This window comes from Pungitius pungitius, chromosome 9, assembly GCF_949316345.1.
Source record: "Pungitius pungitius chromosome 9, fPunPun2.1, whole genome shotgun sequence".
In the NCBI taxonomy this organism is placed as follows: domain Eukaryota; kingdom Metazoa; phylum Chordata; class Actinopteri; order Perciformes; family Gasterosteidae; genus Pungitius; species Pungitius pungitius.
Window position 1 is genome coordinate 780357 of NC_084908.1, and position 18735 is coordinate 799091.

Below are 18735 nucleotides of genomic sequence, written 5' to 3' on the forward strand. Positions count from 1 at the left end.
GCCCTAATCTTTACTAAACTTGGCTCCCACAACAACGTTAAAGACTTAGCCAGGTTAACTTTAAACCTTTTATTTCCGACCGCCCGCTGCCCCCCTGACAGATAGTATTTAAAGGATTGTTTAATACAAGACATTCATTTGTCCATTTGTCATTTATACGTTGCTAAGGAATGGGTTTTGTTCCACAGTCGCCGTTTTGATTTTCCAGAAGACAACAGCAGCGTAACTGGGAGGTAAAAAGCTGAAACAATTTCGACAGACTTTAATCTTCGTGTAATAAAAGCAAAAGGTTAACTACATATGAACCATACCTGATACAATGTTTTAACTTTCAAACCATTCCAATGACATTTTATTGGGCTATAGTAACAACAATTGTGTATTTTTGCCAAGCACTGTATAATCAACTTGCTCATAAATTCATGTAATGAGACAATTAGGCAAATAAGTCCTGGAAATATATTTTATTCACCATTTCTGACACCGTTTACATTTTGACAAATACATAAATTGTGCATAACTTCAGAAATAAGGTTGGGGATCTGAAAAATGTACATCAAATTTTACCCACCCATTTTACATTGCAAGTCCAAATTTAGGCAAAGTCTTGATTAAGAATACAGTTAACCGTTAAATCGCTGGTTTATTAAAATGATTAAAGAGTTGCAAAGAAATTAAAATATTCATTGGTTGATCATTAATCAGGATCATAGCACATGTTACAGTTCACAAACAAAATAGCAGTTTCACAATCCGAGGATCCATTATAATTCACCATGGGGCCCAATCTCGAAGTTATGAAGAAACTGCGGTTGGCAGCAGACCGGCGGCAGCAAACATCCCCAGAAGGAAGGTTCCCGGCATCAGCCGCAAACCAGCGTTTCCTGAAGGAAAGGAGAGGTCATTAGGGATCTTCCTTATTACATGAGACGAGTTATGGCATTTGGAGGGGACACTAAAAAGGCACCAATTTAAGATTTTTGCATCATTACCATATTCATCATGAGGTCTTTTCCCCATGAATGTATGTGGCAAGTGTGATTGAAGATATAATTATAGCGTGGATCGTACTTACTTGTTGTACACGTGTCAGACTCTCTGAACGTGCCCATCATCTCACTGTTTTTCACGGACTGCAGAAGGTCTGTGCTGACACTCCCTTTAAGACAAAGAAATGTAGCATTGTTTAGTCTGTTTACCCTGCAATGACTAATTTGTTATACTTTATAATTACTGCATAGCATCCGGTCCAATGGGTTTATGTTACGCTTTTCCATCAGGAAACATTACCCAGAATAGGTCTGACATACAAGGAATTTCACTTTACTTTCACTCTGAGCGGACACTTGTTCCCCCCCATGGGAGAAACGAAGGGAACCCAAAGGAGAAGCGCCACTCAAGGATCAGGTTTTCTGAGCAAATTTTCTAAAGGGCTTTCAAAGGCTGCATTTTCTCATCGTCCTGATGGACACCTGAAGCAGCAGATATCTTCATTCTCCAACCAAATCTGGACATGCATGAATATGGAATCCTATTGACTACAAAAAACTAATGCAAAATGTTGGCCATAATGTAAGCATTATGCTGCATTTCCTTTATTAAATCAACTTTTAATGTGCGTTGTTCCTTCAATTCATTTACAAATACATCAGTTTTGTTTTCCCTTACTGGCACATCTGTATTTTATTGTCTTACTAGAGAGGCAAGTGTGCGTCCATTTAGACTTTGAATGGTGACATGTTCAAAATAAGGAAGAGGTAAGAATAGTGATTCACTCTCAGAGCAGCTCACTTACTGGTGTTTATTACAGTAAATATTTAGAGGATTGTATCTCACCAGACACCATGAAGTCAACTCTCTGGCACACTCCACCAGCTGCAGCTATGGGAGAAGGCGGCAGGATGGTGATTCTGGAGGTTTCAATCCTAAGCACACCTGCAACCCTCCTACGGAAGTCATATCTGGGGGAAAACAACTGAAATATCAACTTTGTGGTCCTCTATTATGATTAAATCCAAAAATGAAATAATAATTGTCCACCAATCTTTAGGGATTTTATGCAGTATTATTTGGAACACTTTATGAAAATGACTTATGAAAGCATGTAACTAGTCAGTCATTACAGGTGTGCTGAATTCCTAACCATGAAATGAGCAGCTCAGAGTTTATGCTTATTAATGGATGATTGACAATGTATTTATTAATCAATTCAGACTTGTGCATTTGATCAGCCCCTGCATGAAGCTTGTAAATCCGGTCTTCCTTTCACAAGACACTTCCTTGTTTGAGTGTGGTTTCATTATCAAAGATAACATGACAGTGTGGAATTTGATGGTGAACAAAGGATGAACTGGTCTGGCAAGTTCCTTTTTAATCACTGTTGATCCTTTCTTTAGAAAGTCATCTCAATGACAAACCCTCTTGCTGGAACTCTGCCTGGATAAATATCAAGTGCACCAAGAGATATTTAAAAATCAAATGACCAGAAAGGGTGTGGAGCAGGCAGCTTATTATTGCACTCACCTGCTGAAGCTAGTCATTGGGAAGGTCTGCTGAGCTGAAGGAGACTCTGGGACAATGTCTGCACATGCGAGCACGTTGGCTCCGTCCATCAGAAGCACAGATCTATTGACCACTACAAACACATGGAACATTAATGAGATTGCTATTAGCACAAAGCAGTGTTGCCTTAAAATATAATGCGTTCTTTTGTGGAACATTGTCATGTTTGTAAAATAATTCATTTCATGGGTTTTTCACGGTTCAATTATTAAATTGAGAAGTGGCAAATCTAAAAACGAAATACTGCTAGTAAAAAAGTTTTATTGAGGTCTTTAATTGTCACCACTTTAAGACAACTGAAGTCAGTTTACCTGTGTTGTCTCCAAAGAGCTGCATGATGCTGTCGGTGAGGACCTGTCCCTGAGTCAGGCTGATATTGCCGTGTCTTCCGGACAACTCTCCCACCACACAGCTCAGAGGGTTCAAGACTGAGCAGTTCAATCTCTGAATGGGGGTTGCAGAAAACAAGCCCGATGTTGACAACATTATGCCTGTTCTTTGACTTTTAATAGTCAGGATTTTTGGTTAAACAAGTAACTAGCACTGCTTCTTTGCCCTGGTGGAAAGTTCGGTCTTATGTCATGTTCAGACAGCCTAATGATTATAGGAGTATCTAATGCAAAATTCTACAGCAAGGGCCATACTTTGGATATAATGAAATATCAGCCAACAGTTCTACAGTAGCAAGCACTGATTTCATACTACTGATTCAATGGCACCAATAAAGTTTCAGTCTTTCATGGGAAGCAACAGAATCAGTGCAGGATTAGAAGAAGATAGAGGCTGGTCTCACCATGGACGTCATGTTGAAGGGATTGAATGTTCCTCCCGTTCCGGCGCACTGGCTGGTGTTGACTCCTCGTCCGTTTGTGATGAACATGGATGCCATGTTGATCTGCAGGAACGGGTAAAATAGGAGAACTTGCTGTTGATCTATTAGACTTCAAAGTGGCCCATAACTACAGAGACATTATAAATGATCGACACTTTTAGAATCTCTCGATCCTGTTGCATTTAAACAGCGAGTAAATGACCTGGATGGCAACCCATTAATATGGTCCCAGATTTATTTTTCAAGAGTCTTACATTTTGTGTTGATCGAAGAGCGACCAGCACTGTGACATCACTGCTACTCCCATCAGGAAACACTTGCTGGCGCTGCGAGGAAGAACCATTAAGATGTTTAATACCAGGCAGTTATCCTTAGAAAATACACTTTCTGGCTGCTTGTCTTTCAAAAGTAGGTGTAATGAACCACATGCACCTGGAACGGGCATTATCCCACTTACACCTTTGTCACTCTTCAAAAGAACTGTTTTTGCAAGACTGTAAATGCAAACAACTCTATAGGAAAATGCTGTGGTGGTGACCTGTCAATACAGAGGGAGCCCGCCCTAAAGCATTCCCTTCCTTGAAATGGGAGCATACAGGAACATCAAGCTATAGTGAAGACAAAACTTGTTGCACCATGAACTCATGTTCAAGATTTACTGGGGAAATAAATCCAGTGAGAATTTGTCATTTCTAATTAACGTCGATAGTATCGGACTCCACACAACCAGAGGAATCAGACACTGCCGTCCAGTAGAAGGGAGACATTTTTGGAACTTCCGCTTTGGCTAAGCTTGACAGAAGGTCGCTGCCTACAGGGTTTTTTACATTGTAAAACTTAGTGAATTATGTCAAATGATGGGGAGTGAAACTGTTCATCCCCAGACTATCCTTTATGATCTTGCCTCGTCTGAGATACAGTGTCATGAGCTCCTAACCGCAGACATTGTGCAGAGCTCAGTATGGGGCCTCTGGAGGGTGGCTGCCAGAGACAGCTGTTCCCTGGGGGAGCGTTCTAGTTCAGGTAGGCCTGTAGGTTTAACTAGCCAGAAAATAAAAGCTGTTTCCAATGGCTCCCTGTTGCAACCCAGCACAGCTTAATTCACTCTCTCCAGAGCAGGAGAAGTACTCGGTCAGGTTTTTATGGCAGCTTTTGGTTAAAGAGAAAAAACCTTTTAATTTGCTGATGGCATGCGATTCCCAATGTGGTCATGCAATGTTTTTGTTTCATGACAGCCTTGACTGGCTTAATTACATAGTCATAATTTCTGTAGTTGTTGCCACCCACAAATCTTTGTGGTGCAGGAGATGAAAGTCTAGAGGGGAACTTCATTGACTACAATGACCGTTAATGACTAATAAGAATTATATTAGTCATTAACACAACCATCAGTTAATCACTAGAAAGAGATTCCTGCCACACCCCTGCATAGGTGAATGAGGTTATTCAGGTTTTTAAAACTGGTATTTCCTGGAGTTCCCAAGGTGGCTTTGTTGGTAATCTTCCTTTTCCCCTCTAAAGCACCGCCATGAAATGTATGTTGCCCTCTCCTCTTTTCTGCCTAAACTAGCAAATCTAGGCTTCATTAGCTTAACATCTGAAATAACTGGAAAAACTGGCTCTTACCATAGTCACTCTGCCAGTCACTCTACCATTGAACACAGCAGTGGCCACAACCCATTGTCCATCTGTATCCCTGTCAGCCGAGAGGTCAGCGCAGCGCAGTCTGTCCAGAAACACAGGAATACACAAAGAACTTTTAGAATGTAATCCTGTGCAATGCAGAAAGAGGTTTATCCATGTGCTTGAACGCAAAACATGAGGATATGACGTGTCTACGATATCCTACACCTTTGATTGCTCTCAGTAGTCTGGCCAAGTGCAGTACTTCACTGGTCAGAGAGTCACTTAAGGCGGTGAAGCTTAGGCTTCTGCTCTTGCTGCAAAGGTCACAGTGACCAGTCATAATATTAAGTAGTTACAGTTTATGCTTTTTTTACATTAAAATGCACATTAAGAAATGAGAAAAAGTCAGTAGCTAGAGTTTGGTTGTAACAGTAATCCCCACAAAGAGGAATCTATGGCCATTCTGAATGTGAAATGCTTCCTTAAGTCTTCCTCTCCAATACTCTACTGGTTACTTTCTGTATAGAAGGGACAATCCCATACATGTACAAAGGTTCTCACCTTGAGCCATTTCTGTAGTGAACCACCAGGGACCGTCCCACTATGCTGTATGGTCCTGTTAATGGCATGTCAGGGTCCATGTAAACAGCTTCAGACTGGTTGAGGCCATTAAGCGTTCCAAACTTCCCGCTGATGTCCCCAATCTCATATTGGTCCACTGTTCCGGTTCCAGCTGGTGGGCTGCTTGATGTATTGAAGGCTAACGGGTTATAGTGGCCGAGGATGTTGGCGTTGGAGCAGGGATCGGCGGTGCCAGGTGTGATGGGGAGTATGTGAACATGGTAACCCCCGGCAATGGCGTTCAGGTTGATCAGTGATACGTTTAAAATTGTGGGTCCTTGTAGGAGAGCCTGGGAGAAGCGTACCTGTCCGCCGGGAATCGGGTTGCCAAACCAGGTACCTAGGCTAGCTTTGGGTACCCGCACTATTGTGATGTTGGCACAGGCAATCCTTGGCCCTCCACGTTCTGCTTGATGGAAGACCACAGAACGACCGATTATGCCCGATTCTGACAACCAGGAAGTGACATCAGTGAAGAAGTATTTTGCTTCCACACTGCCCACTACGGGGCTAAGGTTGATGGTGCTGTGTTTGCTGGAGAGGTCTCCCACCTCACAGGATGACGGATTTGACGGTCCGCAGTTGGCGGCATAGCTGCTGTCTGATGTGTTGATGTTGAAAGGGTTCCAGTGTCCTCCTGTAGTGCTGCAACGCATCGCATCATCATCCCTCTCTGAGCTGATGGGGAAGGTGTGAACATGCCAGTTGTGGTTTCTAGTTGGCGTCATTGAGGGATTTCCATACGATAGGTCCATGAAGATGGACACGTCGGACACAGGGTTGTTCTTCAGCTGGGTGAACCAAATCTTCCCTACCACAGGGCTCTGAAATGTGGCCTGGGCCACAGTTACTTCACCAGGATAGCCGATACTGGCACAAACATACCTAGTAGTATTCATTTGGTGAATCACGACTGAACGACCTACAATGCTGTTTCGTCCAAACAGAGGGAGGTTGAAGTCTGTGAACATCATGTCCACCTCGTTTCTACCTGCGAGGGACATGTGCTTGGCACTGAGATCACCGATCTCATACATGTCGTGGGTTGAACCTGGCCCTGATGGGTAAGGTGGACTGCTTCTGTTGAGACCGAACGGATTCCAGTGATCGGCCACACTATCGTTTGTACACCGGTTTGAAGAAGGAGTCGTGACGTAGGGGAGAGGAAAACCGTGGACGAAGTAGGTAGCCACCAAGTTCTGCAAGTTCGTAAGGTTCACCCTCAAAAACGTCACATCGAACGGGGAAGCCTGACGGAAGCTCAAGTATCCTTTGATCTCCCTCATGTTCACAACAGCGCTCACCTGCTTCTCTGGCACAGCATAAATCTGAGCACACATGTAACTCGACCCCATGGGGAGGAGAAGAAAACGATGGCTGGTGTTGAAACTGTTCAGAGACAGACGACATTTGGCAGGTCTTGGTGGTGTGCCAACTTTTACAGTACCCAGAGTTGTCAAAGCAGAGTTATCCAAGTTTGCGAGAAGGACCTCACAGCTTGCAGCGGTGCTTGTGGAGACAAAGACTGTGGTGTTGGCTTGTACGGCATTGACCTGACCGATTGTAACGAGGTCTGCAAGCAGCCTGGGTTCAGGAGATCCGCTGTTGAGGCGAATGTAAACATTACCTGCGATTGGGCTGGTGAACCTGGCCTGATATGTCTGCAGCGTTTGACCTCGACTCACAACTGCGCATACTCTAGTGCCGCTACACGTCTGCAAAGTCAGCGAGTAGTCGTCAAGGTTTGTGTTGCTCTCGAGGAAGGTTTGCATGGGAACGACGATGTTTGATATGGGATTCATCATGAAGTCAAAGACGCTGGAGCCGATATTTGCTTCAGAACAGGGCTCAGCAAAGTGGCCGTACATGACGGGGAACTGGTTGAGGGAGAAGTTAAGTGGACCACAGGTTCCAGTACCAGACAGATTGAACGAGGCCATCCTGGAGGTGGTGTCAAATTGCACCTGCCCTGTGACTCCTCCCATGTTGAAAGTTGCCATAAACTCTGAAAAGGAGGAAGGTATAGTTGCATCAGTTTTCCTACAGTTCATGAATATCCTTTCAAAAAAAAGTAATGTTCAAAATGATTGTCAATTATCTGTACAATACGGTCCATTTTAGCAAATTAACATTCTAGTTGAAGCAAGGACTAAGGACAAACAAGGTATTCTGTTTAAAGTACTACTCTAATACCAATGTGGTCAGAAGTTATTCAAATGCATTGTACTACTTCTCTCTCCCACCACAATTACAGAACGTCATCTCAAAAGTTTAACTGATGGACGATATACGTTTTCTACTATACAGGCTGCATATCAGGCCTTTATCGGCTTCCACAAAATTATGTTCGTACACGTGTGCGATTAAATCTTTTTGAAGTGTCAAACACAAAACATTCAACGGGTGTTTGAGTAAAGCTTAAAAATTTACAATTGAAATAAAAACATGCAAACATTTTTTACAGGAGGTGCTGAATGTTCCGAGAACATTCATCAAAATAGAATACAACGCCATCACCACAACCTCCACAATTCCTTATGCATCGCCACACAACGTAAACTTTACTTACAAATAAATATTACAATAAAGTACAAGACTGTGAAACCCGGTTTTAAACTTTAATTTATTGAAATCTTTGTAAGCTATTATTGCACTTCGGCTGATGAGTCTTGAGAAATGCCCAGAAGAAAGATGGCTGGCATTAGCTGCAAACCAGCGTTTCCTGAGGGAACCACGTTGGAAAGGTTATTCGTGATCTTCCTTATTACACGAGACTGAACTATGTTATTTGGAGGGAAAGGCGCCAATTTATGGGAGTTTTGTATCATTACCATATTCATGATGAGGTCTTTTGACAAGCTGGTTTTCATTCATGAATACAGTCAAAATGTGTTTTCCCATGAATGTATGTGGCAAGTGTGATTGAAGATATAATTATAGCGTGGATCGTACTTACTTGTTGTACAAGTGTCAGACTCTCTGAACGTGCCCATCATCTCACTGTTTTTCACAGACTGCAGAAGGTCTGTGCTGACACTCCCTTTAAGACAAAGAAATGTAGCATTGTTTAATTAGTCTGTTCACCCTGCAATGACTAATTGGTTATACTTCATTATCAATACTGCATAGCACCGGGTCCAATGGGTTTATGTTACGCTTTTCCATCAGGAAACATCACCCAGAATAGGTCTGACATACAAGGAATTTCACTTGATTGGCGCATAACAGCAGACAGTCAATGAAGAAAAAGGCAACATAGTGCAAGAGGAATAAAATATATTGCTATGGGTTCATTTTTAAGGTTATGGGTCAGTTTCAAACTATTCAACTTGATAAAAATTTACAGATCAGATAATGTTACACCTGAAAGGCTGAAGTGTTTTTCAAGAAATCAACAACTTCCATTTATTTTATTTGTGATTCCTTTTCACCAAATCATTTAGTTCTATGCGCCATTAAACATCAAATGCGCAGTTATTGTCACACATGATCTCAGCTGCATGTTGCCTGAAATATCTTGTGTGTTTTCATCTTCCTGCTTTCACACCAATTAATTACTGAACAGGAGCCCTTATTAATGTAATAGTAAACTGCAGCTTGTGGGGGTATGAAGGCCTGTCCTGTGCGAAACCTCTGAACGGACACTTGTTCCCCCCCATGGGAGAAACTAAGGGAAACAAAACGAGAAGCTCCGCTCAAGGATCAGGTTTTCTGAGCAATTTTTCTAAAGAAGTTTCAATGGCTGCATTTTCTCATCGTCCTGATGGACGCCTGAAGCAGCAGATAAAGATATATTCATTCTCCAACAAGCTGGACATGCAGGAATATGGAATCCTATTGAATACAAAAAAAATCACAAATCCATAATGTAAGCATTATGCTGCATTTCCTTTGTTAAATCAGCTTTTATTGTGTGTTGTTCCTTCAATCCATTTACAAATACATCAGTTTTGTTTTCTCTTACTGGCACATCGGTGTTTTCTTGTCATACCAGAGAGGCAAGTGTGCGTCCATTTAGACTTTGAATGGTGACATGTTCAAAATAAGGAAGAGGTAAGAATAGTGATTCACTCTCAGAGCAGCTCACTTACTGGTGTTTATTACAGTAAATGTTTAGAGGATTGTATCTCACCTGACACCATGAAGTCAACTCTCTGGCACACTCCACCAGCTGCAGGTATGGGAGAAGGCGGCAGGATGGTGATTCTGGAGGTTGCAATCCTAAGCACACCTGCAACCCTCCTACGGAAGTCATATCTGGGGGAAAACAACTGAAATATCAACTTTGTGGTCCTCTATTATGATTAAATCCCAAAATGAAAAAAATAATTGTCCACCAATCAAATTAGGGAATTTATGCGGTATTATTAGGAACACTTTATGAAAATGACTTATGAAAGCATGTAACTAGTCAATCATTACAGGTGTGCTGAATTCCTAACCATGAAATGAGCAGCTCAGAGTTTATGCTTATTAATGGATGATTGACAATGTATTTATTAATCAATTCAGGCTTGTGCATTTGATCAGCCCCTGCATGAAGCTTGTAAATGCGGTCTTCCTTTCACAAGACACTTCCTTGTTTGAGTGTGGTTTCATTATCAAAGATAACATGACAGTGTGGAATTTGATGGTGAACAAAGGATGAACTGGTCTGGCAAGTTCCTTTTTAATCACTGTTGATCCTTTCTTTAGAAAGTCATCTCAATGACAAACCCTCTTGCTGGAACTCTGCCTGGATAAATATCAAGTGCACCAAGAGATATTTAAAAATCAAATGACCAGAAAGGGTCTGGAGCAGGCAGCTTATTATTGCACTCACCTGCTGAAGCTAGTCATTGGGAAGGTCTGCTGAGCTGAAGGAGACTCTGGGACAATGTCTGCACATGCGAGCACGTTGGCTCCGTCCATCAGAAGCACAGATCTATTGACCACTACAAACACATGGAACATTAATGAGATTGCTATTAGCACAAAGCAGTGTTGCCTTAAAATATAATGTGTTCTTTTGTGGAACATTGTCATGTTTGTAAAATAATTCATTTCATGGGTTTTTCATGTTTCGTTTCTCTATTAAATTGAGAAGTGGCAAATCTAAAAACGAAATACTGCTAGTAAAAAAGTTTTATTGAGGTCTTTAATTGTCACCACTTTAAGACAACTGAAGTCAGTTTACCTGTGTTGTCTCCAAAGAGCTGCATGATGCTGTCGGTGAGGACCTGTCCCTGAGTCAGGCTGATATTGCCGTGTCTTCCGGACAACTCTCCCACCACACAGCTCAGAGGGTTCAAGACTGAGCAGTTCAATCTCTGAATGGGGGATGCAGAAAACAAGCCCGATGTTGACAACATTATGCCTTTTTTTGACTTTTAATAGTCAGGATTTTTGGTTAAACAAGTAACTAGCACTGCTTCTTTGCACTGGTGGAAAGTTCGGTCTTATGTCATGTTCAGACAGCCTAATGATTATAGGAGTATCTAATGCAATATTCTACAGCAAGGGCCATACTTTGGATATAATGAAATATCAGCCAACAGTTCTACAGTAGCAAGCACTGATTTCATACTACTGATTCAATGGCACCAGTAAAGTTTCAGTCTTTCATGGGAAGCAACAGAATCAGTGCAGGATTAGAAGAAGATAGAGGCTGGTCTCACCATGGACGTCATGTTGAAGGGATTGAATGTTCCTCCCGTTCCGGCGCACTGGCTGGTGTCGACTCCTCGTCCGTTTGTGATGAACATGGATGCCATGTTGATCTGCAGGAACGGGTAAAATAGGAGAACTTGCTGTTGATCTATTAGACTTCAAAGTGGCCCATAACTAGAGACATTATTGATAGACACGTTTAGAATCTCTAGATCCTGTTGCATTTAAAGGGCGAGTAAATGACCTGGATGGAAACCCATTAATATGGTCCCAGATTTATTTTTCAAGAGTCTTACATTTTGTGTTGATCGAAGAGCGACCAGCACTGTGACATCACTGCTACTCCCATCAGGAAACACTTGCTGGCGCTGTGAGGAAGAACCATTAAGATGTTTATTACCAGGCAGTTATCCTTTGAAAATACACATTCTGGGTGCTTGTCTTTCAGAAGTAGATGTAATGAACCACATGCACCTGGAAAGGGCATTATCCTACTTACACCTTTGTCACTTTTCAAAAGAACCGTTTTTGCAAAACTGTAAACGCAAACAACTCTATTAGGAAAGTTATGTGGTAGTGACCTGTCAATCCAGAGGGAGCCCACCCTAAAGCATTCCTCAGTGAATTATATCAAATGATGGGGAGTGAAACTGTTCATCCCCGAACTATCCTTGATGATCTTGCCTCCTCTGAGATACAGTATCATGAGCTTCTAACTGCAGACATGGTGCAGAGCTCAGTATGGGGCCTCTGGAGGGTGGCTGCCGGAGACAGCTGTTCCCTGGGGGAGCTTTCTAGTTCAGGCAGGCCTGTAGGTTTAACTAGCCAGAAAATAAAAGCTAAACTAGTGAACCCGCCCATGTTTCCAATGGCGCCCTGTTGCAACCCAGCACAGCTTAATTCACTTTACAGAGCAGAAGTACTGTGTCATGTTTTTGTGGCACCTTTTGGTTAAAGAGAAAGACACTGCCTTTGTAGCGTTTTATTTTAATTTTCTGATGGCATGTGGATCCCTATGTACTCATGCAATATTTTGTTTCATGACAACCTTGACTGGCTTAATTACATAGTCATAATTTCTATAGTTGTTGCCACCCACAAAATAATGTAAATCTTCGTGGTGCAGGAAATGAAAGTCTATAGAGGAACTTAATTGACGTTACACATCAGTTTATGGCTCCTAATCAGAAGCATATTACTGTTGAATCATCCTCTTTAAATGGTCCCGTTCGCCTGCTCTAGAGACGTCAATGTTACGTTGTTTTACCAGATTCTCCTTTAAGGTTTAATAGAGCATTGAACCAACTGGTAAGTTTTCCCTTTGTCGCAACTTAATTATATTAGTCAAAACACAACCATGCATTAATCACTAGAAAGAGATTTCTGCCACACCCCTGCATGGGTTAATAAGGTTTTTAAACTAGTTTTTCCTGGAGTTCCCAAGGTGGCTTTGTTGGTAATCTTCCTTTTCCCCTCTAAAGCACCGCCATGAAATGTATGTTGCCCTCTCCTCTTCTGCCTAAACTAGCAGCTTTAGGCTTCATCAGCTTAACATCTGAAATAACTGGAAAAACTGGCTCTTACCATAGTCACTGTGCCAGTCACTCTACCATTGAACACAGCAGTGGCCACAACCCATTGTCCATCTGTATCCCTGTCAGCCGAGAGGTCAGCGCAGCGCAGTCTGTCCAGAAACACAGGAATACACAAAGAACTTTTAGAATGTGGTCCTATGCAATGCAAAAAGAGGTTTATCCATGTGCTTGAACACAAAACATGAGGATATGACGTGTCTACGATATCCTACACCTTTGATTGCTCTCAGTAGTCTGGCCAAGTGCAGTACTTCACTGGTCAGAGAGTCACTTAAGGCGGTGAAGCTTAGGCTTCTGCTCTTGCTGCAAAGGTCACAGTGACCAGTCATAATATCAAGTGGTTACAATTGATGTTTTTCTTACATTAGAATGCACATTAAGAAATGAGAAGTCAGTAGTTAGAGTTTGGTTGTAACAGTAATCCCCACAAAGAGGAACCTGTGGCCATTCTGAATGTGAAATGCTTCCTTAAGTCTTCCTCTCCAATACTCTACTGGTTACTTTCTGTATAGAAGGGACAATCCCATACATGTACAAAGGTTCTCACCTTGAGCCATTTGTGTAGTGAACCACCAGGGACCGTCCCACTATGCTGTATGGTCCAGTTAATGGCATGTCAGGGTCCATGTAAACAGCCTCAGACTGGTTGAGGCCATTCAGCGTTCCAAACTTCCCGCTGATGTCCCCAATCTCATATTGGTCCACTGTTCCGGTTCCAGCTGGTGGGCTGCTTGATGTATTGAAGGCTAACGGGTTATAGTGGCCGAGGATGTTGGCGTTGGAGCAGGGATCGGCGGTGCCAGGTGTGATGGGGAGTATGTGAACATGGTAACCCCCGGCCATGGCGTTCAGGTTGATCAGCGATACGTTTATAGTTGTGGGTCCTTGTAGGAGAGCCTGGGAGAAGCGTACCTGTCCGCCGGGAATCGGGTTGCCAAACCAGGTACCTAGGCTAGCTTTGGGTACCCGCACTATTGTGATGTTGGCACAGGCAATCCTTGGCCCTCCACGTTCTGCTTGATGGAAGACCACAGAACGACCGATTATGCCCGATTCTGACAACCAGGAAGTGACATCAGTGAAGAAGTATTTTGCTTCCACACTGCCCACTATGGGGCTAAGGTTGATGGTGCTGTGTTTGCTGGAGAGGTCTCCCACCTCACAGGATGACGGATTTGATGGTCCGCAGTTGGCGGCATAGCTGCTGTCTGATGTGTTGATGTTGAAAGGGTTCCAGTGTCCTCCTGTAGTGCTGCAACGCATCGCATCATCATCCCTCTCTGAGCTGATGGGGAAGGTGTGAACATGCCAGTTGTGGTTTCTAGTTGGCGTCATTGAGGGATTTCCATACGATAGGTCCATGAAGATGGACACGTCGGACACAGGGTTGTTCTTCAGCTGGGTGAACCAAATCTTCCCTACCACAGGGCTCTGAAATGTGGCCTTGGCCACAGTTACTTCACCAGGATAGCCGATACTGGCACAAACATACCTAGTAGTATTCATTTGGTGAATCACGACTGAACGACCTACAATGCTGTTTCGTCCAAACAGAGGGAGGTTGAAGTCTGTGAACATCATGTCCACCTCGTTTCTACCTGCGAGGGACATGTGCTTGGCACTGAGATCACCGATCTCATACATGTCGTGGGTTGAACCTGGCCCTGATGGGTAAGGTGGACTGCTTGTGTTGAGACTGAACGGATTCCAGTGATCGGCCACACTATCGTTTGTACACCGGTTTGAAGAAGGAGTCGTGACGTAGGGGAGAGGAAAACCGTGGACGAAGTAGGTAGCCACCAAGTTCTGCAAGTTCGTAAGGTTCACCCTCAAAAACGTCACATCGAACGGGGAAGCCTGACGGAAGCTCAAGTATCCTTTGATCTCCCTCATGTTCACAACAGCGCTCACCTGCTTCTCTGGCACAGCATAAATCTGAGCACACATGTAACTCGACCCCATGGGGAGGAGAAGAAAACGATGGCTGGTGTTGAAACTGTTCAGAGACAGACGACATTTGGCAGGTCTTGGTGGTGTGCCAACTTTTACAGTACCCAGAGTTGTCAAAGCAGAGTTATCCAAGTTTGCGAGAAGGACCTCACAGCTTGCAGCGGGGCTTGTGGAGACAAAGACTGTGGTGTTGGCTTGTACGGCATTGACCTGACCGATTGTAACGAGGTCTGCAAGCAGCCTGGGTTCAGGAGATCCGCTGTTGAGGCGAATGTAAACATTACCTGCGATTGGGCTGGTGAACCTGGCCTGATATGTCTGCACCGTTTGACCTCGACTCAAAACTGCGCATACTCTAGTGCCGCTACACGTCTGCAAAGTCAGCGAGTAGTCGTCGAAGTTTGTCTTGTTCTCGAGGTTGGGTGGCAGGGGAACGGGCATGTTTGATATGGGATTCATCATGAAGTCCTCCATGCGGGAGCCGATATTTGCTTCAGAACAGGGCTCAGCAAAGTGGCCGTACATGACGGGGAACTGGTTGAGGGAGAAGTTAAGTGGACCACAGGTTCCAGTACCAGACAGATTGAACGAGGCCATCCTGGAGGTGGTGTTAAATTGCACCTGCCCTGTGACTCCTCCCATGTTGAAAGTTGCTATAAACTGAATGCAGGAAATTGAATCTGAAAAAGGAAGTTAAAGTTGAATTAATTTTTTTTAGTTAATAAAAAAGTAATGTTTAATCACCAATGTTAAAACGGTCAATTATCTGTACAATACAGTCCACGAAGCAAGTAATAAGTTATTCAAATGCAATGTTCTACTCTCCCACCACAAATACAGAATCTATAAAATCAAACATTATCTCAAAAACTGATTGTTGAAATAAGTTTTCTACTATACAGGCTGCATATCAGCCCTTGTTCGGCTTTCACAAACTATGTCCGTAAACGTGTGAGATTAAATCTTCCTTCAAGTGTCAAACACAAAACATTCAAAGGGTGCTTGAGTGAAGCTTAAATATACAATTGAAGTAAAAACATGCAAACATTTTTACAAGACGGGCTGAATGTTCCAATAACACATTCATCAAAACAATAGAATATGACATCACCACAACTTCCACAAGTCCTTATGCTTCGCAACACATTGTTTGCTGCAGTCATGTATTCAACACAATTTATTCTTAGAGAAAACAGTGTCAGATTTTTGGAATCATTTAACTCACCTGCTACCAGCCAAATCTAAACATATTATTGTATGCATTGGCACGCATGCTGGCCATAGGCATAATCATCATCTCACTAATTACCAACGTTAACAGATTTTAGAGATACTCATATCTAACACTAATTAACGGGTTTGATAGTTGCTGCTGATTTGCAAATTAAATAGTTGACATATTTGAATACTGAAAACAGTTCAAGCAGACGTTCAAGTTGTGCATTATCAAGCACACTAAAATTGAAATTTGTGCACCTTTTAGTTACAAGTCTCTGTTTGAGGGTGTTTTACATGACATGTCTTTAGCTGACGCTTTTATACAAAGACACTTGCAATAATCTTCAAGCATTTCAAGCATACAAACCATGCTAATAAATATATATTAAATAAACCAGAAACAAGAAAGTGCAATTTCAAATACGCCGATTTACAACTTTCTATAGATAAGAGCCATTACAAGTACAATTGTTAGTCTTCTTAGTCAAGGTACAGTATGAAGAAGGTGTGGTTTTAGTTTGCGACGGAAGAAGGCTTTATCCGAAGGATAAAGGGTATTTATAGTGCCCGATCTTAAAGTGTCATTCTGCCATCTTGGCATTTCAATTGAAGAGATGTTGCTTTCACAATATTGCAGTCGTTCTGTGGTAGGACACTGGTTCCCTTTTCTTTATAAATTGTGCATGTGAAATGTTTGGCCAAAGAACAAGAGTCAAATCATGTACTAGCGGTCATACAGATTATTCTGCGTGATACATGAATCATTCACGGGAGGAGTTTGGCATTTTATGCAAAAGGTAAAAGTTTGACCAAATACTCACCAAGCAAAGACAGCAGCAGGACAACTGTCAGGCGACCCATGATCGCAGGTGTGTCAAAAGACACACAGTAAAGACAAAGGCTAGGAAAATTCAATATGCAAAATACTCTTAAATGGTAAAAGAATAAGAAAAAAACAGCTCAGGTGTAATATTGAATCCTTAAATGAAGCGCATCGATGGGGAGTGGATGGAAGCGGGATCCCCCGAGAACAGGTCAGGTGGAGCAGGTTTGCAAAAGTGTGCAGCCACGGTTGTGCTTCTGTTTTTAACAGCTGCAGTCTCGTTTGTGTCCTACTGTGATTGGCCAACAGGGCGACAGTAGCTTGAGAATGGAGGAGGGGGGGAGAAATATTTGGCACCATGAATGGATGAGTGGAGGTGTCTTGTCAGTCTTAACAATGCTGCGAAGGTTAACAAAACGAACATTATGACTCATTTACTGAGGTCTATTGTTCGCAAGTAAAGGAATTTAAAAATAAAATCCCTCATTTGTTAAAAGTAAACTGATGCTCTATGTTTGTGGTCACGCTTTAAGGTTTGTAAGATAAACTGACACTTGGACTGGTATAAACTAACCTCCCAGGACCCTCATGTCAAGAAACTGCATCAGTCTATGAATAAATAGGCAAATTGAAATTACAAATAATGAACAAATACATACAGTTAGATGAGGAAGAATATTGGAGGCAATAAAGACAAATAACAGTTTACAGTTTGATGCTTTTCTTTCCCCTTTTACAACCCTGTTCCTCTTTCTTCTTGCATACGTGCCTCAGCTGTGCTCGTGACAAGGTTTCGGGGAAAAAATAGATGGGAGAAAATAGTAACTTGTTCCAAGAATAGGCTCTCTCATCATTGTGGTCTATTTGGGGCCAGTCTTGCGGCTATGCACACATATTGGAGGACCTGTGAAGTGGGACTGGTCCTTGACATGTTTGTTCAGATCATTGATTGCGGCAGTAGCTGAGATTATGAAGTTATCATGTACACACAGGTTTACCACCTGCACATACGCACAACAGCAATGGTCAGAGAAAGCAAAAGACGGGCAAATAGAAACCATTTTTAGGGATTGTAGACTGTTTTTTAATGAGGGCATTTGTTTTGGGCAATGCGAAGGAGAAGCATTTTAGCATCTTAACATTTATACAATACAATTACAAGTTCTATTTCAAGTTCTAGATTCAAAAGAATCAGTTTAAAGAAAATAGTTCTCGTTAACAGTCTATTGACAAAAGATGCCGTAAGCTTAAGGATACAAAAATTTAAGCATTGAGTCACAGCTATGAGATAATGAGTAAAATCTCTGTTTGGAATGATTTGTATGATAAAAACATCAAGAATGGTTTTATGACTTGTTTTCATTTCTTTTGTAATAATTACATGAGATTTCAAAATGGCAATTTAGATTCTTTTTTTTTACACCAAATAATGCACAAAACAATGACTTATTTAAAAGCCTCTTCTTACAGTGCCAAGCATTCACGAAATGAAACACACAAAGAAATGTCTTTCTTGGAACCGATATGTAGACTAACCGGTATCAACAAGGTAGATTGAAATGAAAAAACTAACAAAAGATCACTCCCAAGGTATTTAAAAAAGCTGCCAAACGAAACACAACCAACGCCTATAAATATTTAAGTAGTCAGACATTTATATGGAAAGCAGCCTTCCAGCCTGCTTTATAAAACAAATGATCCTTTTTTTGAGAAACGTATTGCCCAAATGCAATTGTTTTGTTACGTGAGCGTGAATAGTTGCCTGTCTATGTTACGTTAGGTAAGTTACTTTTGCTGTGTTTGCACTGTGCCGTACATCCTACACCCTGGACAGGAGTTACCAGGAGGAAGAACAACAA

At 42.2% G+C, this 18735-nt stretch overlaps 1 protein-coding gene across 2 annotated transcripts; it reads right to left on the reverse strand.

Moving 5' to 3' along the window:
- Positions 1–398: 398 nt before the first annotated feature.
- Positions 399–17117, reverse strand: cusr (Copper-only SOD repeat protein). Of its 2 annotated transcripts, none has more exons than XM_037472951.2 (18): positions 16875–17117; positions 13433–15515; positions 12875–12974; positions 11587–11658; positions 11299–11412; positions 10818–10950; positions 10464–10575; positions 9774–9898; positions 8598–8681; positions 5582–7646; positions 5021–5120; positions 3649–3720; positions 3356–3457; positions 2874–3006; positions 2524–2635; positions 1837–1961; positions 1076–1159; positions 399–884 (listed from the first exon to the last, which is right to left on the reverse strand). In XM_037472951.2, exons 1-18 carry the CDS (start codon positions 16912–16914, stop codon positions 796–798), a joined length of 5745 nt encoding a protein of 1914 aa, XP_037328848.2. In that variant the 5' UTR covers positions 16915–17117; the 3' UTR covers positions 399–795. The 2 variants fall into 2 exon arrangements, with proteins under 2 accessions (XP_037328848.2, XP_062420638.1); XM_062564654.1 differs by having other exon boundaries at positions 400–884; positions 11299–11400.
- Between the last annotated feature and the right edge of the window lie 1618 nt (positions 17118–18735).

What these genes read in the sequence shown, in the direction of transcription:
- cusr (XM_037472951.2), bottom strand. Translation starts at nt 16,914, where the DNA reads ATGGGTCGCCTGACAGTTGTCCTGCTGCTGTCTTTGCTTG. An exon ending in CACTACACAAATGGCTCAAG is followed by an intron (nt 12,975 to 13,432) that starts GTGAGAACCTTT and finishes GTTTCTGGACAG; the next exon opens with ACTGCGCTGCGCTGACCTCT. An exon ending in GCTCTTTGGAGACAACACAG is followed by an intron (nt 2,636 to 2,873) that starts GTAAACTGACTT and finishes ATGTGTTTGTAG; the next exon opens with TGGTCAATAGATCTGTGCTT.